Raw genomic sequence first — 21,391 nt, forward strand, 5'->3', positions numbered from 1 at the left:
AAAGTCGAATTCATGGCACGTCCGCGTCCCCCTGCGCGCCGCACACTCACATAATGATTAAATCACTCTGCCAAAAAGTTTTTCAAGTTTTGGGCCCCCCCTTTTGCCCCATTTTTTGTGCGCCCTCCCCTGGGGAGGGGCCGCCCATTGTTGGGTCCCCCCCCGGCAAAGTTGCACTTTTAAAGCCAGGGCGGCCCCCCCCCCCCCCCCAGCAGCAGAGCTCTGGTGCTGGGGGGGTCGGGACCCGCCCCCCAGCAGCAGCGCTCTGCTGCTGGGGGCCGACCCACCCCCCAGCAGCAGCGCTTTGCTGCTGGGGGGGTTCGGACCCCCCCCCCCCAGCAGCAGAGCTCTGCCGCTGGGGTGCTGGCCGATCTCTGTACAGCCAGTTGTAAGTAAGTAGCGTTCCAGTGGCGAGAATTTATGGTCGGCACCAAATCAGAGGAGAGAGGTCTCACTGCGGACCCTCCTACTGCCAGCCAGGCGGCGCGGTGAACACAACCGCCTCGAGCGTACCGCTCAAACACGAGCCGAGGGTGCTAGCCTGTAGCCGTGCCGCGGTAGGAAGTACGTCGCAGGGGGGGTGAGTTTTGACTTTTGCGGTACCCGCAAGGCACACAGCTGTAATGCACATAAATAATCGGTACAAGTGGCCTGCCCCGGCCGTGACCCCAATCCCCCTGGAGGCGCGGAGCCGCGGGAGGGCGCCAAGCGCAACGCCCACAGAGAGACACAGGACCCCGCCCATTTCTCTCGCTCGCTCATGCCTCCATCACCCTCACCACCGGCGGGAGGCCGGTCGAGAGACGCGCGGAGATGGACTTCGGGGGGCTTGCCGCTGGGATGGCGACCGTGACGCCGCCACGATCGAAATTCTCGATGTCCTTGCCGCACACGGCGGTGCGAACTATCCCCGTGTAGGCGCAGAAAGCGATGGTGACCAGTGCGCCGGCTCCGACGAGAACGCCTGCCAGGAATGAAGCGACAGAGAAGCCGACGAGGGCGAGATTCGACGCCTCGCTAGCCTAATACAGCACAGCCGGTGAAGAGGTGGGCCGCTAGCGGGTCGAGGCCCGTTGCCGCTGCCACCTCGTAGTAGTCGCCGTGCACAATCAGTGGCGTCGGCACCGCCTGCGGATCGGTGCATGCCTCCAGGCCGGCGGTCGCGTTGAGCGAAGGTACACTGCTAGCGTCTTGCTCGATGTGCTCCACGGTGAGCGGGACGGCGAGGGTCGCCTCGCCGGTTCCGTTCCGCTGCAGGACCCGAGCCTGAAGCATGCCCAAGTCTGCTTGCTGCAGCCGCCGGCCTGCCATCGCGAGGAGGAAGGCCGCATTCGAGACGTAGGCGATCGCCTCGCCGATGTCGAGAGTGAAGTCGTGCTCCCACGCCTATATTCAAAGAGGCACCTGTGGAGACATGCTTCACGGCATGGTCGAGCGTAAAGTGCTGCGGTGTACCCCATCGTCGAGGTCGAGCGTCCCCGTAAGGAGGTACTTGCTGCGGCCAATGTCGAGCAGGAGCACCTATTCGCTGGGCCGGGCTACCCCGTAAGGGGAGGAGCGCCAGAGGGGAGCGGAGAGAGGAGAGGCAGAGGGGAGTGCCGCGTCATACAGGTCGAGCCGCCGCTGGCCGAAGAAGTTGAGGGTGAAGAGCGTCACGTGGTAGAGGCGCACGGTGATGACAGGCCCGTGTTCCGACGTCCACGCCGCGGTGAAGTCGACATTCAGGTCAAACAGCTCGAGCGTCGACGCCATCCTCGTGCTCCACCGGCCGGCGCTCGTGACCTCGCTCTCAAGAGTGACCCCGCGGATGGCGACGCCGTTGTGCCTGCTCGACGGCTCGACAATCGCGATGCGGGGGATACGAACCCTCGTGTACAGGCTCACGGCGCCCGATCCGTGGTGCGGCACCGTCAGCGCCGCGTCGACGGGGAGCATCTCGGCGAGCCACTCGAGCGTGTCGAGCTTGTCGATCCCGTTAAGGGCGCTGTGCAGCAAGTCGGTCGAGGTCAGGCCGTACACTTGCAGGTAGATGCCAGTGACGCCCTCGTGCAGCCGCACGGGCGCGACGACAGGGTGGTGGAGGGCCGTGGAGAGGCCGTGCTCGAGCGTGCCCACCGCCCACTCGAGCTTCTCGTACGGGGCAAAGACGCTGCCTGATGCCTACACCGACGGAGCGGAGTTGGTCAGGTGTGCTCTAATCAGGTGCGGAGGCGGCATGACGCCACACCTCCTCTCCCGCCACCCCATTGATGGCCCTGAGTAGCTCCGCGCTGACTCCGGCCGCGTCACCAAGAACGCAGAGCGCGAGGCGGCCGAACGCATCCATCGGTGGCCAGTCAACCGGCGCAACGCTCCACGTGAGCGCGACGCGGCTGTCGTAGCCCACGTGCAGCCTTGCGCCCGCTGTGAGAGTCGACGCCTCGCCCAAGGCCGGGCAGTGCATGCTCGCCACCCCCTCCGCTTGCAGGTAAAAGGTGGTCCGCGTCGTGCGCTCCCACGCGCTTGCCGCCGTCTCCGAGTAGAAGCCCGCCTCGACGTAGAGGTTGCTGAGCGAGAGCCACTGCTGGCCAAAGGCGGCGGAGAGGTCGTCGTGCTGGTACTGAGCAAGCGCGCCCACAGTACCGTTGCGCGCGGCGGCGGCAGCGCTCAGCCCGTCGAGGCCCGAGATGTGCTCCTGCTCGCCAAGGGGGTGCTGGCCCTCGACGGGGAAGCTCAGCATCGTGCCGAGCACGGAGATGGTGACGTCGGCCGACACGTGGATCGCATCGGGGATGAGGGCGGCGCACGCGTCGGTGACCGTGATGGCGCCCACCGCGATCGGGCCGGCGAGGCAGGCGAGGGCCTGTGCTCGGAGAAGGCGAGGAGGCGTGAGTGGAGAGGGCGGTATGAGGCGGAAGGCGTGAGTGGAGAGGGCAGTATGAGGCGGAAGGCGTGGCTGGGCGACACCTGGCCAACGCCGAGGTCAAGCTGCGGCTCACGGTCTCCGGGAGAGCACACGGGCAGCGACTCGCACAGCAGGTCCACGAGGAGGTCGGGGGACGGCGAGGAATCGAGCGCGCCGTCGGGGGCGCCGCTGCCGGCTTCGGGAGCAGGTGACGAGGGCGGGGGAGACGGCGGCAGAGATTCGGTGGATGTCGCGGTGGGCGAGGGCGGCGGCGGTGGTGGCAGTGGCGGCGGTGGCGACGGGGACAGCGGTGAGGGTGGCGAGGGCGGGGGAGACGGCGGCAGAGATTCGATGGATGTCGCGGTGGGCGAGGGCGGCGGCGGTGGTGGCAGTGGCGGCGGTGGCGGCGGGGACAGCGGTGAGGGTGGCGAGGGCGGGGGAGACGGTGACGGCGAGATGCAGCAACCGCCACATTGCGGGCAGACGGCCAGCAAGTCGAAGTTGCCGTTCTCGCATGAGACCTGCTCCCATTGTGAGCAAGGCAGTGTGATCGTTCCAGTCGGGATGGCATGCTTGCACACCTTGGAAAGGCAAGAAAGAGGCGGCAGCGATGGAGGCGGCGATGGAGGTTGCGGAGTCGCGGGTGGTGGTGGCAGTGGCGAGGGTGGTGGTGGCAGCGGCGGAGAGGGAGGAGGGCAGCAAAAGGCCAAGCAGGACTCATCGCTGATGTAGGACTGCCACCAGCTCTTCGGCTCGCCCGGGCACACTTGCCAGGTGAAGTCGCCGGGGCAGTCGCAAGGCGGCGTCTCGCGGCAGACGGGGTGATTGCCCGGGTATGTGATGCCGCCCACGATGCAGAATCGCGATTGTGGCGCGAAGTCTATGTTGCCGACGAAGCGCGCTTGCTGCGCGAGCGGGACGGAGGCGAGGGAAAGCATGGGATGCGCAGCGCTCGACGCCGACCCTGGAGCTGTTGTGTCGGTGGACAAGGAGACGCCGCAATTGAGACACGGCGGTTCCTGGACGTCCATGGCGACAAAAGAAAACATTGCGCCGCGGATTATAACATCAAAGACCGCCGTATAAATAAATAAATAAAACGGACACGCCAAAACGAGGGGTGGGAGAAGGACAGGGCCCCACCTGCACGAGGGCGAGCAGGATCTTGGAGGACGTGGCGAGGGTGGTGGTCAGCCACAGGCAAAAGCCGCCGAAGCCCTCACCGCTGCCGTCCGCGGCGCCGCAGCGCGGAAGGCCGGGCCGCCGCCGCCTTCAACGGGCTTCGACTTGATGCGTCAGCAGTCCAAGGACAGAATTGGAGCCGAAGTCAGCGAAGACGCTAAGAAGGCGTCAGTGGTGTGGGGGGAATCTGTCAAGACGGGCGAGAATCGTGAGGGTGGCCTGTCGGCAGCGGCGGTGCTGCCGTCGACGCAACCGCGTAAGCTCGTTCGGAAGGTGACGCCGCACCCCAAGAAGCAGTGAGACGCGGAGCGTGCGCCGTCGAGTACGTTTGACGTGAGGTCGGATAGGGCAGACTGGCCGGCAGAGGCGGCCGACACTAGGCAGCATGGTGCCGCCTCGCTGTACTGTTTAGTTTCCACGGGAGGCACCTAGCGCATCATCCGGAGTGTGCGACAACGCCCAAATTTCGGGCGTGAGGGGCGGGGCCTGCCAGAGGGTAGCTCTACGTAGAGGCTCTAGCGCTGCGCGCATGCGCGCACAGAACTGGGCGCGGGTTTTTGCCGGCGGGGCCCGGGGTCGGCTATCCCCCGCGTACCGTCTCCTCTTTCCTCGGTCGCCGGGTGCTCGGCCCAGAGTGTTATATATCATCATCATCCTAAAGTTGATCCTAAGCCCGCGCTCATCTCGCACATGTCGCAACGAGAGACACACGAAATGGCGCTCTCTCCTACGGCTTTTGTACTGGGATGGGACACAGCTACGGCTTTAAGGTGCGCAAGGCCCGCGCCGCGGCTCCGCCACACCTCCCACCGTCGCCGACGATCAAGCAAGGTTCATCGGCCCCTGGGCGGCGGTGCCTCCCGCCCCCAGCAGCCCGCGCGCCCGTCGCTGGCTCAACGCCTCCGTGTACTCCGTCGCCGGCGGCAGCGCCTTCCCCTTGGTCGCGCCCTCCTGGCGCACGCGCTTCGCCGCCCACTTCCGCTCGGCTGCCTCGCACACGTCGCGCAAGTCGCGACCTGATGCGCCGTCCGACGCCGCGGCGAGCGCGCGCTGGTCGGCGGGCGGTAAGTGCGCGGCGTAGAGCTGCAGGATCGCCTCGCGCGTGCTCGCGTCCGGGAGAGGGAAGCGGACGGCGAGCTCGAAGCGCGACGTGAGGGCGGCGTCCAAGTCCTGCGGCCTGTTTGTCGCGGCGATGAGGACGGTGGAGGCGTTCGGGTCGAAGCCGTCGAGGCGGCGCAGCAGCACCGAGAGCGAGCGGCGCGTGGCCTCGTGCATGCCTCCGGGCGCGTCGCGGCTCGTCGCGAGCGCGTCGATCTCGTCCATGAAAATGACGCTCTCGCCCATCTCCGCCGCCGCGTCGAAGACCGCCGCCAAGTTGCGCTCCGCCTCGCCGTACCACTTGGAGACGACCGACTCGAGCGGCAGGACGAGGAAGGGTCGGCCTAGCAGCTTCGCGAGGATGCGCGCCGTCGACGTCTTGCCGCAGCCGGGAGGGCCTAGTCAATATTGAAGGGATGCTGAATGAAGGCGCGCGCAAGCAGCCCCTTGCCAAAGCCGGGAGGGCCTTCGAAGAGGATGGACCGAGCGTGCGGCGGCTCCCCCTCCTTGCGGCGGGTGCCTCGCATCACCTCGCTGTACACCTCCGGGTGGCGGAGGGGCAGCACGAGGCTCTCCTATAGGATACAAGAACGGCACCGTGTGGTCTATGATAGCGCAGTGGCGGAGGTCAGGCACGCGGCTCTCCTCGAGCGCCGCTCGCACCTCGCTGCTGCCTGCGAGACTGCCCCACTCGGGTTAGGGCTAGGGCTAGGGTGAGGGCTAGGGTGAGGGTTAGCTGCTGCCTGCCACGCTGGTTAGCTGCTGCCTGCCAGGCTGCCCCACTCGGGTTAGGGTTAGGGCTCGGGTTAGGGTGAGGGTTAGGGCTAGGGTGAGGGTTAGCTGCTGCCTGCGAGACTGCCCCACTCGGCGTCGCAGCGCGCGTCGCTCGCCGCCGCCTCCCCCGCCTCTCCTCCCGCCTCCCTCGCCCCCCCCGCCTGCCCCTCCCCCCCCTCGGCCCCAGGGAGGATCACCCGCACGCCGAGAGCCTCGAGTCGCTCAGCCGGCGAGGCGCCGCCGCCGCCTCGCCGCACCATGCCGCCGCCGCCCATGCCGCCGCCACCGATGCCGCCGCCCATGCCGCCGCCCACCACCCCGCCGCCACCGATGCCGCCGCCGTCGCCCGCGCCTCCGCCGCGCTCCTCGAACGGGCGGATCACGTCGCCGAAGAAGGACGAGAGCATGCGCGACAGCACCGGGTCGAGGCCCTCGATCTCCGCCTCGACATCGGACGGCGCGCCTCGGCCGGCCAGCGAGCGGCCGCCTACCCGCGCGCTGCCCGAGAGGCACTCGGCGAGCGCGCGCACCTCCTTTGGCCGGAAGGTCGGACAGCCGCCCGCCGGCGCCGCAGGGCCGAGGATCTCGATCTCGGTCGCGCCACGGTGCACAAAGATGGAGAGCAGCGGCGCCTGGCCGGCGGCGCCGCCGATCGAGGCGTCGCTCAGGCTGATGGACTCGCCAGCGCCGGAGTGGGCCTCGGCAGACCATGACACGTTCGGGTACGACCGGATGAGCGCGAGCAGCGAAGATAGCGTCGCTCGTGATGGCACGGTCGCCGTCGCTGAGCAGCGGTTGCCCTTGACGGAGAACTTAACGGAGGAGAGGATGGCATCGACCTCTCGCTCAGTTCGACCGGTGCTCCGCAGCTCTCGCCTCAGCTGCTGGTCGATCTCGCGTGTGGCCGCCGCATGAGCGGGAGACGACTCGGAGGACGCGAGCCTCGAGTTCGAGCCGGAGGCGCAAGCTGTCGCGGTTGCGGCCGCCGCAGCCGCAAGACCTGCGCGTCCTGAGGCGGTGCCGGCGAGCCGCGAGGCGACACATCCCAGGCCGTGGAAGAGAGGTGGGCAGCGGTGCATATAAATGTGCAGCCAAGAGGCCCTGCGCCTAAGTGCGCTCTCTGAGTTGCGCGGAGCGGCTGTCTGCTCAGGGGCCCGCCCGTTCTGCTGCTCGGTGTGAACACAGTTTCTGCGCAACTCGAGATGAGAGTTCACGCGGAGTCGGCTGGGGCTATACCAGACAGGCAGGCGCAAGAAAATAAAAGAAAAGGCGCGACATTTAGCTGTTTGACCCTGTGTGGTGGCGGCGTGCCGTCCTCCCATCCCTCCCTTGGGTTTAGGTGTATTGTTGTTTCCTCCCTTGGGTTGTAGGTATGTTGTTGGCAAACCAAGACACAGAGCTCACACACCTTGGTTTGTCCGTTTTCTTTCTTTCTTTCTTTAACTGAAGTCTTCTGGGGAGCTTGCTTCCAAAAGGGTCAATGGGGGTGGAGTTCGTTGTCGATGGGACGTGTCCAGCGATCGCCGCAACCCAAGGGAGGGGACTGAGCCGGGTTTCTTCAAACAAAAAGTTTGCCAAGGCGCACGCCTCGCAAAGGCGATGTCAACCCTGACGATCGCCGAGCTGATCGCCAGCGGCAAGGGCAAGCCCGACCCAGACGCCGAGGTGCCGCAGGCCATACGCGACGAAATCTTCAACGAGCTCAAAAAGAACCCCGCCAACCGGGTGCGGGCCTGCTGCACGCGCCGCTGGCGGGAAGGGACACAACTCTCCTCAGCACCCTTACCCGCTCGCAACCTCGCGCCCGGCCAGCCGCCAGAACCCGGCCGCCACCCCTCACGTCCGCTTGCTGCCGCCTTGGCCCTCGCACACCAGCGAGACGTTGAGCTGTGTCCGGCGGCCGCCTCCTCCGCCCGCAGACTTGCTTCGACTGCACGGCCAAGAATCCGACGTGGGCGTCGGTGACGTTCGGCACGCAGATGTGCCTCGACTGCTCCGGCATTCACCGCCGCCTCGGCGTGCACGTCTCCTTCTGCCGCTCCGTATTAATGGACAAGTGGACCTACCGGCGCGCTGCTAGATCCCTCTATCCCTCTCCCGTCCCAGTCCGACACCTGCGCACAGCCTCGGCTGTCGCCCGACGCTCCGGAGGAAGCCTCGCCCGAGCCTTGCCCGCAGGCAAATCTACCGCGCCGCCCTCGGCGGCAACGCGCGCGCGCGCGAGCACTGGAAGAGGCGCGTCGCTGCCAGACCGCACTGCAGCAGACCGCACTGTACTAGCAGCAGCGCCGTGCCAGAGACGAAGGTCACGGCTAGTCCTTCCCGACGCAACAGCATGCATGGCACACCACCACCACGCCCGACCCACCACCAAGCACGAAACTCACCACCCCCTCCCCCTCCCCCGCCTCTCCCCCCGCCCTCCAGCCTGGCTCCCACCCCTCCCTTGCACCCCAACCCCGACGGCTGCCCCTCCGCCCCTCGCAGGTGCGGCGTCGACCCGTACCAAAAGATCGAGTCAAAGTACTCGTCCAACACGGCGCAGCAGTACAAGCGCCGCCCCTCAGAGCAGGAACCCCGCGACCTCCTCCACCGACGCGTCCACGACACGTCCGCGACATGGCCACCTCTAGGCGCCTGCTCGAGAAGGACGTCGCTGACGCCTGCTCCCGCGGCCTCACGGCGCTGCCGATGGCGCAAGGCGGCAGCGCCGCCGCCGCAAACGCCTCGGCCGCCGCCACCGCCTCGGCCGACCCCTTCGCCGCGTATCTCAACGGCACGGCGCCCGCGCCCCGTCTCCCCTCTCGCCCTCCGCCCTCCTACCCTCTCCCCTCCCGCCCTCCGCCCTCTCCCCTCTCGCCCTCCCCCCCTCCTCGCCCCAGCCCCACCCCGCCCCGCACCGCACCGCATCGGATCGGCGGCAGCGCCCCCTCCCCAACCACCCCTTCTCTCTCCCCACCAGGCATCTCCCAGGCACCGCAGCCCGTGCAAGCCCCCGCGACCGTCCCGGCGCCGCTGCCCGTCCGCACCGCGCCGCCGCCCGCAGCCGCGCCGCCGCCCCCGGCAGCCGCCGCCGCCGCAAGCGGAGGTGCGAGCAGCTCCGTCGCCGCCTCGCCCGTGTTTGGCGGCGGCGCCGCGGCCGCGTCGCCTTTCGGCAACGGCGCCGCCGCCGCCGCGCCGCGCCCAAAGCCGGCGGCGCGCAAGCCGGGCGGGCTCGGCGCGCGCAAGGTGGAGAGGGGGCCGGAGCGGGGGGAGCGGCACTCGGGCGGCAGCGCGGCCGCCGATGCCGACGCCGACGCCGCTCCGGCCGCGCCTGAGCCGACGCCGCCCTCCGCCGCGCCCACGCCTGCTCCGGCTGCCGCCGCGCCGGCGCCGAAGCCAAAGCCAAAGCCGCTCGCGCCCTTTAAGCCGCTCGCGCCGATCCCGGTGGCCAAGCCCGCGGCGGCGGCGGGCGGCGGCGGCCTCTCCTCGGCGGGGGGCTAGCCGAGACGCCGCCGAGACCGAGCCGAGACGCCGCCGAGATCTTGCAGCGGCCACAGGGACCAAGCCCACGCCCCGGGAGTGAGAGATGCGTGCCGAGGCCTTCACCACCCCTCCCCTCCTCCCCCCCCCCCCCACCTCCCTCGCAGGCGTGGGACGACCTCGAGGCCTCCGCCTCCAAGCCCGCCCCCGCCCGCTCCGCCGCCTCAGCCCTCATGCTCGGTGGCCGAGGCGCCGCCGCTGCCGCCCCCGCGCCGCAGCCCGCGCCGCAGCCCGCGCCGCAGCCCGCCGCGGCGGCGGCGCCAGCCGCCGCTCCGCCGACGTTACTGGAGGGCTCTCCGTTCGTCGCCGCCGCCACGCCTTCGCCGAGCTTCAACCCGCTCGGCGGCGGAGGCGTCGCGAAGGCGGGCGGCGCGGGCGGCAAGCCGAAGCGAGGCGGCGGCGGGGCGAGCAAGGTGTCGTCCGACGACTGGGGCTTCGACGAGGAGGCGGAGGGGAAGGGGAAGGAGGAGCGCGGGGGGAGTGCGGCGTGGGGCGATGCAAGCTGGGACGAGGACACGCCCGTGGCGAGCGCGCCGGCCCCTCCCGCCCGCACCTCCTCGTCCGACGCGTGGGGGCAGCGAGCGCCCAAGTCATCGCTCTTCGCCTACGACGCGCCGTCGCTGCACGCCGCCGCGCCGGTGCCGCCGCCGCCGGAGCGCGAGCCGGCCCCTCCCTCCGGGCGTCTCTTCACACCTCTCGCCGCGGACAGGTGCCGGCGCCGCCGAAGCGCGAGCCGCGCGCGCCCGAGCCGGCGCGGCCGGAGCAGCCGTGGGGTCGCAACTCGCCAGACGCGAGCGCGTCGTTCGCCGCGCGGTCGCAGTACGCCAACGCGACGGCCCCCCTCCCGCACTCGACTGAGAGCGGCGCCTCTCCCGTCGCCCTCTCCGACCGCACGTCTGCCCCCGAGCCTAGGCCCTCTCTGCGGACGACTTCACGGCGGCGCCCTCGCCTGCGGCCGCCGCGGAGCAGATGGAGCGCGACGCGTACATGGAGCGCGACGAGTGGATGAGCAAGTACGCGGGCGCCTCCGCCCTCTCCTCGGCCGACCTCAAGCAGGGCGGCGACGAAGAGGCCCGCCCGCAGAGGCGACACTGCCAGTGTGCACGGCGTCTCCTCACGCCCTCTCGCGCCGAGCAGGTCCGCTCGCCCACCAAGCTGCTCGCCGCCGCCACGCTCGGCGCGGCCGGCGCCGCGGGACGCAAGCTCGGCTCGTGGCTCAAGCGGGAACCGAGCTACTGAGCTGCGGAGCTGCGGGGCTGCGGAGCTGCGGAGCTGCGGGGCTGGCGGAGGAGGGGGATGGCGGAGGGCAGGGCGGGCAGGGCGGGCAGGAGGAGGAGAGGCTTCCCTGCCCTCCCTCCCGTCCGCCTCTGCGTCCGCGCGTCTGGGCTGCTGCGTGGTGGTCGGGGAGGCGCGCGGTGCGGCGGCCTCACGGGCGATGTGGTCCCGATTGGGGCCGTCTCCTCTCCGCAGATGCCCTCCGCTCCGCGTGCTTGCGACTTGGGCCAGAGGCTGCAGCGCACTCTCGCAGCCGCCGGGTGCGAGGCCGCGGTTGCGGTCGTGGAGGTACGAATCGCGCTGAGTCGGCAGACACGCGGGTCGCGGCGTCGCGGGCGCGGAGTCGTGTCTGTGGATGGACAGGAGGGCGAGCGAGAGGGCGTGTTGCGTGTGATTGCGGTGTGCGCGAGGGCCGGAGGTTGGTCGTCCCCGTCCGCGCTACCGGCGGTTCCTGTTTTAGTTTCCTCCGCCCAAAGAAATCGATGTGGTACTGGGAGATCACATCATATGTACGGCTTTAACAAAATGTGGCGGGTGTGGCGCGCGGCCACCGGAACGAGCACAAGCCACAACGGGGAACGGGACACAGAAACGCGCGGAAACCGGTCTCGCGCTGAAAAACATAATTATAGATGGCGCGGGTGTGCGGTGCGCGTAGAGCCGTAGCGGAGAGCCGCATGGAGAAAACGCGGGCGCGGCATAGGTCTCTCTGTGCATTCGGCAGGTAGCATTACGAGGGCTGCGGCAGGCTTACGAGGCCGCGAAGGAGGACTCCTCGGGTACACGCTCTTTGGGATGCTTCGAGTCGTAATGCTGCTTCATCTGGATGTAGTTGACCATCGTACTCTGGAGGGCAACAGTGGGCACAACAGTGATGCCTGTGGTGCTTAGGCCGCCACCAAATTCCACAGACGACCACCACTACCGCACCTCGCCGCCGCCGCTCTCTCCGCGGCCGCTCCATTGCCTCCCGCCTCTCACGCCACCAGCCGGGGGAGCCGCACTTTGCACAGCGGGCAGAGGAAGTTGAGCTTCTTCTCCGCGGCACCCTGCGTTGGAGAGCGTGGTGTGTTGGGGTGGAGGGCTGCTGATCTCTCGCAGCTGCGGACATGGGTGAAGGTTTGGCTCGCCTTTTGCGTGCCGCTCTTCTTCAGTGCAGCCTGCTTGGCCGCGTTCTTCTGCTGCGCCACCTCCTTGGCGTGGCCACGCACCATGTAAGGCCTGCGCCGCCGCCGCCGCGGCCGGCTGGCCCGAAACAAAGAATTTTCTTTGCTTCGCCAAAAAAAAGGGACTGGCGCCTTGAACTCTCTGTTTTCTTTCTTTCAGGGACTGGCGCGCACTGGCACTAACACAGGTACACCAACAAAGAAAGAAAGAACCATGACGGCGTCATCTGAATTCCATCACTCACAGCAGGACTGCAGAAAGCAAGGGGCGCCGAGCTGCATGACGATCTACGTGCACAACGCTGGTAAGCACAACGCTACGCGCGTGCCGGTCGACCGACACAAGCCAGGTTATTGGACCAGCTTTTTTGCCGAGGAGAGGCGGCAGGCCCTGGCGTCTTCCGCGCAGTTCGTTTCCGACGAAGAGTGGAGGGAGCTCGCGGAGGGCATCAACGCCGCGATCAAAGCGTACCACCCTTTCAACAAGCCCTACTTCTTCGCTCCGTGCTGCTGGCCCTGCTGCTGCGTCTACTCGTGTCAATATCCCGGCTGGGTGAACGGAGACATAGCCAAATTGCCGGTGGTCCACCGACTGGCTAGCCGCGGGATCGGCGTGTCCTGGATTAACGGGACGAAGTTCGAACCCGGTGGCGTGGTCCTGCATGTTGCGGCAAACGCGCCAGTACTCCAAGTGATGCAGAGATGAGCCTCTTTGGATCAGATGAGTAGCGCGCGCACTCTCTGAGCAAGACTGAGGTGTAGTACCAGTGTTTCATTTGTGTTCGGGTTTTTTTTCATCATGCTTGCGCGTTGGCCTGTCGCCTGAGAGCGAGAACCGAGATCCCCGGGGACACCGCTTTCTCCCCGACAAGAGGACCTGCTCCTTTTTACCCATCTCACAGTAGAGGTGTCGGGTTTTGGGTTTTTTTTTATTACATATTTATTTACCCCGACCTCTTTTTCTTCTTCTTGAAGCCCCGTCCAGTGGCCGAGGCGTCGCCAGCAAGCGCACGCTTCCCTCCGCCGCCTCCGCCGCCTCCGCCGCCACCGCCACCGCCGCCGCCGGCCGGGCGACCGCGCACGCTCGAGCTCACCGTCGGCTTGAGCCCCGCAACGTCTGCGCTCACCGCCGCCGCGCCGGGGCCAAAGAGCAGGCGCAGGGAGGTCGGGCCGGCGGCGGAGGCGGAGGAGGCCGGCCGGCGCGGCAGCCGCACGCGCAGTGCGTTTTCCTTTGCGTCGCGGCCAAAGGAGACCTGCGCGCGCAAGGGGTCGCAGAGTGTGGGCGCGGCGAGGGGTCGCAAGCCAGATCTCGGCCCGATCTCGATCTCGGCTGCACCTCGAGCCAGAGGTGCTCCTTCTCGCCCCCCGGAGGGCCCTCAGCAGGCACCCGGACCTCGGCCAGCGGCGGGCCTAACCACACGCACTCCGCCGTGAGCAGGGAGGAGGCTCGGCAAGAGCACTCGCCGCGCGGCAGAGGCGCGCGCCGCCGCCCTCCGCGAAGGCGGAGGCGGGCGGCAGCTGCGCCGCGCCGCCAAGAGCCCTCGCGAGCCTCTTTGGCAGCGTCGCCACCGCGTGCGGCGTGTGGTTGAGCCACACCTGTCCACGGCCAGACGCGTCAAGAGGCGCTGCTCATCGCGGCGGTGCGCGGCGCGGCGGAGCCGCACGTTGACAAGGAAGGTGACCTGTTCACAGCACGGCACGTGTGAAGAGACGACCCACCGCCCCGCCCCCACGCCGAGGAGAAGGCGGCCCACCCGCTTGCCCGCGCCTGGAGGCACCTGTTCACAGCGTGCGGCGCTGTGAAGAGAGGCGCCTTGCGGTTGGGCGGCCCATACGCCGCGCGCGGGGCAGAGCACCGCCTCGCCAAGGCAAGGCACCGCCCCGTGCAGCAGCGACCTAATCATGCGTTGAGCCTTGGTGGAGGGTCAACCCGTCGGTCAGGCGCCGCCCCGTGCAGCGCGACCCGTCAAACACAAAGTGCTTCCCGACGCAAGGCCAGCTGACGGCGCCTGAGGAGGGGGACCCCTCCCCGTCACGCGTGCTCGAGGCGACCTCACACACACCGCAGGCTGAGCTGGCCGCCGGCAGACAGAGGCCCGTGCAGCCGCGCCGTCGCGCGCGGGGAGGAGGCGCGCGAGCGAGCGTCGAGGACGACGGTGGGCGCGCCGTGGGCGGAGAGGTAGGTGACTGTGGAGAGGTGCGGGTGCACGTGCACGCCCCTCGCGCGGTCGCACTGGTGCTCGTCCACCTGTCACCTCAGCAGGGCATGTCTGAGGGACGCGTCCTCACGGAAGCCCGCAGGCCGCACGGGGTAGATCGCGCACATCCCAGTGGAACTCGATCCCCTCCGCCCTCGCGCCGTCGCCGCCGCGCACCTGCGGTGAGGCTTCGAGGGTGGCTGCGCCTGCTCGCTCGCACTCCCACAGAGGGACTGAGACCGACGCTCCCAGCAACCGTCCCGCCAATCTCTGGTAGCCGCCACCTGCGCCCACCACTCGGCGCCGGAGCGGGAGGCGTCGAAGGTGGCCCCGGCGGTGTGGCGCTCGAAGACCGCGCGCGCGAGGCACTCGAGCGCGCAACGCGGCGTCGCCGTCGCACCCAGCCAGTTGCTGCCCTCCTGCGCCCCAAACACATGCGCGCAGTCCGTGGCGAGTGCCCGCGCCTGCGGCGCGCCGAGCTTCAGCCAGAGGCTCCTTGGGCGGTAGTCCACGCCGGAGACGCCAGCGACGCGGTGCGCCTCGTCGAGAGGCGGAAGCACTGCGGCGGGTGGCGCGGGCGCCGCGGCGGGCGGAGCTGCAGCCGGCGTCTCGTCGGCAGGAGGCTCGGCCGGCGGGCGGCGGCCGCCCATGGCGACGAGGATATCGTCGATGGAAGGAGCCTGTCCTCCCACAGCGAGCATGTGTGTATGCGGCGTGGTGGTACTCGACGCGCGGCGAGTGTGCGATTCGCGTCTTTTTTTGGCCGGTTTTGTTGTCGAACCCTAAACACTTCAGCCCTCAGCGGAGCTGGGAAGAGGACCGCCGCAAGCCGCGTGGCGTGGAGCGGTTGAGCATCCCTCCGGGGGTCCCTCTGCGCCGGGGAGGCGTTGTTGGAGGCTAGGACGTAAGCGTCCGTGCCCCCTTTTCAAACTCGGGGCCCACTCCGCTACTACGCCTACGCTCGCTCAAACCCGAATTTGGAGGGCCTAAAAGTTTAGGGTGTTGCTGCGCAAAAAGGGGTCGGACACAGGGCGCAGCTCATGCTAAGAGCTAGAAGAGGAGAGAGAGGCGGACGCTGCTGCCGAGGGCGACGCCTCCCTCCCTCCCCGGACCCCGCCCAGCGGCAAGGCGCGGACGACCTGCGGAGGTGCGGGCGGTCCCAAGGGCTTATCCAAGGTGCTGAAGACACACCACGATGACGAGTCGGACCCCATCTCCTATACGCCGACGCCACCGCTGGCAAGAAGCGTGACGCTAGCAAGAAGCGCGACGCATCGACTGCCCTCGACAAGGCGGCGACGGAGGAAGAAGCCCTCGCTAAGAAGCGCAACGCATCGTCTGCCCTCGACGAGGCGACGACCGACGAAGAAGCCCTCGCCGCCGGACAACGCCTCGCCGACGCCGAGCGCGAAGTACTAGAGCTCAACGCCGCAGACTCGCCACCGCCGCCGCCGCCGCCCGAGTCCGGCGGATCCAAGTGGCTTGATCTCGCCGCCGCCATCGCCACCGCAAGAGCAGGCGACCGACGACGGCGAGCAGGGCACGGGCGACGACCCCGACTCCGCCATCGCCCCGGCGGGCGACGGCGCCGAATCCGATCCGGCAGACGGTGCGGCCCTCCTAGACGGCCTTCCTGCGTCTCCAGAGCATGTCGACGCCACGACGGGTGAGTCCACCTCGGAGGGTGACGTCGACATGGATGAGAGGCCCATCTCCCAGCGCCTCGTGCGCCGCTGCCGCGACGAGAGCAAGCCCCCGCCGTCTTACAGTGGCCACGACGGCGAGCCGACGAGGAATCGTCCGACGAGGACGTCGGAGGAGAGAGCGTGGAGGGGAACGTGGCGGAGCAGGCGGGGGGGGCGCAAGCCGCCAGCAGCTCCAACACCAACCCACCTCGCCAAATCTTCTCTTGCTTCATCTGCGCCCAAGACTTCAAGACAGCCAAGTCGCTCTGCACGCACTTCAAGACGCACAACTACACGCCCGTGGACCTCGCCTCCAGTGGGCTCACCAAGTGCGGGTGCTGCGCTCAGATCTCCTCATCCTCAACAAACTTCCGGATGGCTCGGGTAGCAACGGGACGAGCATGTTCTTCAACCACCTCTCGTCTCGCAACGACCCGCTGCACCAGGCCACTCCAAGAAGAAGATCACGCCCAAGGCCGAGTGCACCCGACGCCATTGCCAAGGCACTGCAGCACGCGGCGCCGGGCACACCAGAAAAAGAAAATTCTGGTAACAGGGGGTGATCTGATCGTCCTTCCCCAAATCCTGCCGTGCAGGTGGGGACCCTGTCCTCCTCCCATCCCTCGTTTGGCTTGCCTGTTTTCTTTCTTTCTTTGGGGGTGATCTGGTGCTTGCGAGAGATGTGTTTTGTGTTGCTTTGTTGCTTGTCACTGTGTGAAGAGATTTTTGAAAACCAACAAGAAACACGACTCCCTCTCACAGTGATTTGGGCTCGGCAGCTATAGCTTGTTAGCCCTCAGCCGAACGAAGCTGCTGGGAGAGAGGCCGGTCCCGTAGCCGAGAGAGCCCGCGCCGATGAGTTCGACTCCCTTGACTCCCTTGTCACTGTTGCTTGTGTGGCTTGAGGTTGAGAGTGGCAGCCTGCCATGTCGGACACGCAAAAAAGAATACGCACCCCCACATCAGCCGCCGAGACGCATGACGCACCGGCGCAGCCCTCCAGCTCCCGACTCTGGCGCCACTTTGGCAGACGAGCGCGGCGAGAACACGCGCCATACTGTGAGCAGCACCCTGCTGCCACCCGCCGTCACCAAACGCGGCAGCAAAGCAGCCCAGCCACGCTGTCGGGGCGACACCGCGCTGCACGGTGCCGCTGCCAAAGGCAATCCAGGCGCCTGCCGGCTGCTCATCCAGGCGGACGCAGACATTGACATCGGCTCGAACAGCGACGGTTTCACCCCGCTGATGCGTGCGTGCGAGTACGACGAGCTGGCGTGCGCGGAGGTCTTGCTTGACATGGGTGCAAAAATCAATGCCGTGGACCACAAGGGCCATACCGCCCTGCACTGGGCCTTCATCCACAGCCCGCGCATAACGAAGCTGCTGCTCGAGCACGGCGCCAAGCCGTGCGCGTGGAATTGCCTCAAGTGCAAGCTGCACCGAAGAGGTGCGGGCGCGGCCGACGACGCCGGCGCGCGCGACACGCCACCAAAGCCGCACGACGTCTCGGCGACGCGGAGCCGCGGCGCCGCGCCCATCAAGCCGGTGGACAAGTCGAAGCTGAGCCGCGAGGAGCTGGACCGGCTCGACGTGGCGACGCACCGGCAGATCGTCTCGCACGACCCGCATGACGCCAATTGGATCGCCTTCACTGCCGCGGAGGCGCCGTGGGTGCCGATGTCTGTGGACCCGGCCATGCAGCGCCACTTCGCGGCGCGCGAGTCGATCATCGGGCTGGCGAGCAAGCAGGATGCCAAGGTGCTCCACGAGTGGATCACGAAGAGTGAGGAGCACGTGCACACCTGGGTCGTGCGCGGCATCCTCGAGTCGGAGAAGCGAGCGGCGCACTTCCGCGCCCTCGGCCGTGGCTGGATCTTTGTGCAGCTGAGCTCGCAGCAGGGAGTGCACACGGGCAAGCACGACTCGACGCACCCGGCGCGCAAGATCACGCGCTTCAAATGGTGGTTTGAGGGCGTGGAGCGCGTGCTGCGCAACCGGCAGGACGAGTTCCCCGCGATGCGCATAGCCCCCGACGAGGTCTCTAAGTGGACCACCGGCTACGTGCACGGCGCCGAGCTCATCTTCGTGCTGCGAGGGATGGTCGCGACGGTGTCGCTGATGGCGCGCGTCAAGCTGCGCGCCGACTACCACCGCGAGCACGTCTGGGCGTCAACTGACGAGGTGCAGCAGGCGGTGGAGGCGCGCGAGCCGACGGACGCAGAGCGCGTCGCGCTGGCAAAGAAGGCCGAGGCCCTCGCCGCGAAGAAGAAGGCCAAGCGCGAGCGGCAGCGCGCCCGCAAGGCCGAGGAGGTGGCGGCGCGTGGGGTGGAGCTGGAGCTCAGTGAGCGCGAGCGCGCAGAGGGCGAGAAGGCGGCGACCGCGTTCGAGGAGCTCCTTGCGGAAATGAAAATGTAGGAGAGGTGCGACGACGTCGACGAAGTGCTACCCCTCGCCACCTGAGCAGTCTTCTGAAATTCGCAGTTATGGACAGAGCACACGTGCGAGAGATGGATGTCACGTCTAGAGCAACAGACGGCGCTTTGCATGTGAGAGATGTGTGCGGTAGGATTCCTCGGCTTCGCGCGAAGTGTAACCGCGTGGAAATTCACAAATGGAACGCGTAGTAGTCGCGCTCGCGCGCCGCGGGATGTCGCTGTCGGCTTCATCTCGTTTGATGAAAATGATGGCTCTGGGCCGGCGCGGGGCCCCCCGGAGGCACCGTGCGCCGCGCCGCAGTGCGGAAACGGGGCTCCGGCTCCCACGCTAGTCTCAGCTAGCACCAACTTCCCGAATGATTACGGTTGATTAGAGGGCAGATTTGGAGAGATCTCGAGGAGTACATACAGATAGACCCTCCAACCATCAGAAAACTCCGACCTGATCGGTCGTACTGACCGCCGACAGATCACTCCAGACAACACAGACAGGCCGACGTCTGCACGCGGCCGGCCGGGCGAGAGGCTTGACACGATCCGACCCTGCGACCCTGACGCTGCTGCTCTAGCTATCAGCCATGCACTGCTGACTGCTGCCACAATGTGCGACCTGTGCTGGCCCACTTGGCGGCCTTCCCGGTCAGTGGTGAGGCGCAGTTCAGAGCTGTCGATGGCGCGATGCCGCACTGGTCCCACATTGGTGACACGAGACCACCAAGTTTGCCGGTCCAAGAGAGAGGCACCGGCGCTGTCCTGAGAAGGTGCATGGTCCCTCTTGACTGCGCATGCGCGCGAGGCTGTGTAGGCATAGCCTCGAGAGTGCCAGCAGCCAATCCGAGGTGACGCGCATTGCGCCAGAAGCGTGCACGCAGCTGGAAGGACACCTTCCTACTGGCCGTACGATCAGGTCGTCACTGAATGCTTGATACTAAGGCCGCGAGCTATGCGGGTGATCAATTGTGCATCATGGCACGGTCAGCTGCGCCGACAGGCTGTCGCAAGGGCCAAGGCGTGATAGCATGGCCGCAAGTACGCCGAATTCCCATGAAAACAAGTAAAAAAATCGCGAAAAAAGAAAAAAACTCCAAAAAATCGGCGCCTGCGGCGGGCCATGGGACCCCATCTCCCCCCCGCATGGACACCCTCTGGGGCCCCCGCGCCGGCCCAGAGAATGATGGGGTGTTGCACACACCTCCCGGACTGGGACTCGCGGACACAGCACACAGGACACAGGTTAGACTTCTAGTCTTAGAGAGAGAGCCGCGCGTATTGGGGTATTGTTATGGTGTTATGGCTCTCTGGGCATAGCAGCCCGGCCCCATAACAGCCATAACACCACATGTTATGATGAGAGAGCCGTCCCGGGTCCACGGTGTTATGGCCCGAGAGGCTCCACACCGAACTGCTCGCCGCTGGAATTTTCGCTTCGCCAGCGGCAGCGCCCGCGCGCGCGCGAGGTTCGGCATCGAACGATCGCCAACTATTTTCTCTTTTGCCCTCAAGTTAATTTCAATAACATCAACCTGCCTCTCCTGAGGCCTGAGCGATGGCTTCAGATTGCTCAATCAAGACCCGCCTGAAGACCCCCCCCCTTCCCAGTTGCACGCAATTGCTTTTCGCGTTTTTACACTAATCTTCTGCGAGCAAGCCTTGCTCGCACATTAGTAGTTAAACTTGCGTGAAGTTGGAGGGGGTAGTAGCTACGCGGCGCGTGGCGGGCGCTCCAAAAGAAGAATTTTACCGTCGCGAAGAAACACCGGGTCCGGGATACGCGCGGCGGGGCTACAAAAGAAAAAAATCATGGGACACACACAACAGCTGTTAGTTATTATGCTGGCTGTCATAACAACCGGTGGGAGCTGGGAGGTGTTATGAGTGCTATGAGGTGTTATGAGGTGTTATGAGGTGTTATGGTAGGGTGGGCATAACCAGCCATAACAGCGATGGAGGTGTTATGAGGTGTTATGAGGTGTTATGAGGTGTTATGAGCAACCAGTCATAACAGCCATAACACCTGTTGGCCGCTCTCATAACCTTGACTGGGGTCAAGATGGTAGGACTGGGAGTGCGCGACGTAGTGGCGCACAGGGGTGGTGAGGGACGGCATGCACCGCCCCCTGGGGGTGAGGTCTGAGTACTGAGAGAGGAGTGCGGCGTACACGTATCGCGTCGCGGACGGAGAGACTGCCCCAAACCCGCGAGGCTGGCACGCGGCCACAAAACCTTTGTGCCAAAGAGCGGGCAGCCTCTGTCTGGCCGAACGAGCGCTGAAGCCGTCGCGGGGCGTGTGTGGGCCCGCCCGCGACCTATGTTGTCAGCGTCAATCCGACGGACAGCCTCGAGGGCGAAACGGCAGCCGCCCCTGACTGACATTCCTTAAGGTGACGCTGAGCGCGTCGGCACCGCAGCGGCGGCGGCGGTGGCACCGGGCAAGGCTGACCAGGCAGCCTCCTTCCGCGTCTACACCAGCACCAGGCAGGCGCAGCGGCGGGGCTCGGAGCAACATTATGAAAAGAAACTCACCTAAATTCTCTTTTTTTCCGCTCCAAGCCTTCCATCCCGGCCCCGGCCAGTTCGCGCGCAGGAAGACCAGACCACACTGACTTGACCACCTGATGCTAGAGCAGGGCGCACTCCCTTCGGAGGCCGGCACCTCGTCCCCGATGCTGCGACGGCTCGAGTATCGCCGCTTTGGCCACACCGGTACGCCGCTTTGGCACCCCGTCCCCACGCCCGCGCGAGAGGCTGGTCCTCGCCTGGCAGACGGCTGACGGGCGGCAAACTCGGCGGCAGGCGTGTACCGAGACGTCACCTTCGCGCTGCTCTTTGGCCTGCAGCTCGTCTGCGTCCTGACCATCGCCGTGGTCAACGGAGGGCGAGTGCACGCGTCACCAGCCGGATCGCTGCCGCCGCCGCCGCCCCCGCTCGGCGCGTTAGAACCGCCCGCGTCTGCGTCGAGGCTGTCTGCCGAGATGCTCCTCATCCTCGCCGTCGCCTCCGGCGTCGCCGCGCTGCTCTCTGCCCTCTGGCTGGTCATGCTTCAGACGGGAGCAAGGTGATTAAAGTCCCTCCGCCAGCAGTGTTTCGGGCCCCGCACCGCCGCACCGCAGCGACTCGCCCTCTTGGGCCGCCCACCCCAGCCCTCTGCCGCTGCACCGCCCCAGCCCCCGCC

At 67.0% G+C, this 21,391-nt stretch overlaps 8 protein-coding genes across 8 annotated transcripts in view; 4 read left to right on the forward strand and 4 right to left on the reverse strand.

Annotated features, from left to right (window-relative positions):
* Positions 1 to 589: 589 nt before the first annotated feature.
* On the reverse strand, positions 590 to 1,617 carry EMIHUDRAFT_450617 (hypothetical protein). Its single transcript, XM_005776306.1, has 4 exons — positions 1,600 to 1,617; positions 1,456 to 1,521; positions 1,087 to 1,386; positions 590 to 1,022 (listed from the first exon to the last, which is right to left on the reverse strand). The coding sequence occupies exons 3-4, from the start codon at positions 1,309 to 1,311 to the stop codon at positions 759 to 761; spliced, it is 489 nt and encodes a 162-aa protein (XP_005776363.1). The 5' UTR covers positions 1,312 to 1,386; positions 1,456 to 1,521; positions 1,600 to 1,617; the 3' UTR covers positions 590 to 758.
* Positions 1,618 to 4,888: 3,271 nt separating this feature from the next.
* EMIHUDRAFT_65013 (ATPase family associated with various cellular activities) lies at positions 4,889 to 5,566 on the reverse strand (the record flags this gene model as incomplete). Its single annotated transcript, XM_005776307.1, has 1 exon — positions 4,889 to 5,566. A coding segment is annotated over one exon (678 nt), but the record flags the coding sequence as incomplete, so codon positions are not given.
* Positions 5,567 to 7,514: 1,948 nt separating this feature from the next.
* EMIHUDRAFT_631881 (hypothetical protein) lies at positions 7,515 to 10,699 on the forward strand (the record flags this gene model as incomplete). The annotated part of the gene is made up of 10 exons (XM_005776476.1): positions 7,515 to 7,663; positions 7,858 to 8,006; positions 8,117 to 8,173; positions 8,426 to 8,491; positions 8,572 to 8,714; positions 8,901 to 9,409; positions 9,568 to 10,098; positions 10,170 to 10,295; positions 10,373 to 10,531; positions 10,598 to 10,699. Exons 1-10 carry the CDS (start codon positions 7,538 to 7,540, stop codon positions 10,697 to 10,699), a joined length of 1,968 nt encoding a protein of 655 aa, XP_005776533.1. The 5' UTR covers positions 7,515 to 7,537.
* Positions 10,700 to 11,485: 786 nt separating this feature from the next.
* EMIHUDRAFT_206933 (hypothetical protein) lies at positions 11,486 to 11,949 on the reverse strand (the record flags this gene model as incomplete). The annotated part of the gene is made up of 3 exons (XM_005776308.1): positions 11,486 to 11,656; positions 11,740 to 11,784; positions 11,845 to 11,949. The coding sequence occupies 3 exons, from the start codon at positions 11,947 to 11,949 to the stop codon at positions 11,486 to 11,488; spliced, it is 321 nt and encodes a 106-aa protein (XP_005776365.1).
* An 896-nt stretch (positions 11,950 to 12,845) lies between these two features.
* EMIHUDRAFT_206935 (hypothetical protein) lies at positions 12,846 to 14,800 on the reverse strand (the record flags this gene model as incomplete). The annotated part of the gene is made up of 10 exons (XM_005776309.1): positions 12,846 to 12,869; positions 12,996 to 13,154; positions 13,238 to 13,311; positions 13,362 to 13,497; positions 13,617 to 13,679; positions 13,758 to 13,797; positions 13,965 to 14,149; positions 14,226 to 14,276; positions 14,384 to 14,638; positions 14,756 to 14,800. The coding sequence occupies 10 exons, from the start codon at positions 14,798 to 14,800 to the stop codon at positions 12,846 to 12,848; spliced, it is 1,032 nt and encodes a 343-aa protein (XP_005776366.1).
* A 494-nt stretch (positions 14,801 to 15,294) lies between these two features.
* Positions 15,295 to 16,337, forward strand: EMIHUDRAFT_206936 (hypothetical protein; the record flags this gene model as incomplete). Its single annotated transcript, XM_005776310.1, has 4 exons — positions 15,295 to 15,301; positions 15,613 to 15,708; positions 15,745 to 15,897; positions 16,231 to 16,337. The coding sequence occupies 4 exons, from the start codon at positions 15,295 to 15,297 to the stop codon at positions 16,335 to 16,337; spliced, it is 363 nt and encodes a 120-aa protein (XP_005776367.1).
* Positions 16,338 to 16,762: 425 nt separating this feature from the next.
* Positions 16,763 to 18,199, forward strand: EMIHUDRAFT_206937 (hypothetical protein; the record flags this gene model as incomplete). Its single annotated transcript, XM_005776311.1, has 2 exons — positions 16,763 to 16,843; positions 17,213 to 18,199. 2 exons carry the CDS (start codon positions 16,763 to 16,765, stop codon positions 18,197 to 18,199), a joined length of 1,068 nt encoding a protein of 355 aa, XP_005776368.1.
* A 2,579-nt stretch (positions 18,200 to 20,778) lies between these two features.
* EMIHUDRAFT_450619 (hypothetical protein) overlaps positions 20,779 to 21,391 on the forward strand; it is a 3,243-nt gene continuing 2,630 nt past the window's right edge. Inside the window, exon 1 of the mRNA XM_005776312.1 lies at positions 20,779 to 20,922. Coding sequence (XP_005776369.1) covers positions 20,835 to 20,922 — 88 coding nt within the window. The 5' untranslated portion in view covers positions 20,779 to 20,834. The remainder of the gene's footprint in view (positions 20,923 to 21,391) is intronic.

This window comes from Emiliania huxleyi (assembly GCF_000372725.1).
Source record: "Emiliania huxleyi CCMP1516 unplaced genomic scaffold EMIHUscaffold_28, whole genome shotgun sequence".
In the NCBI taxonomy this organism is placed as follows: Eukaryota; Haptophyta; order Isochrysidales; family Noelaerhabdaceae; genus Emiliania; species Emiliania huxleyi.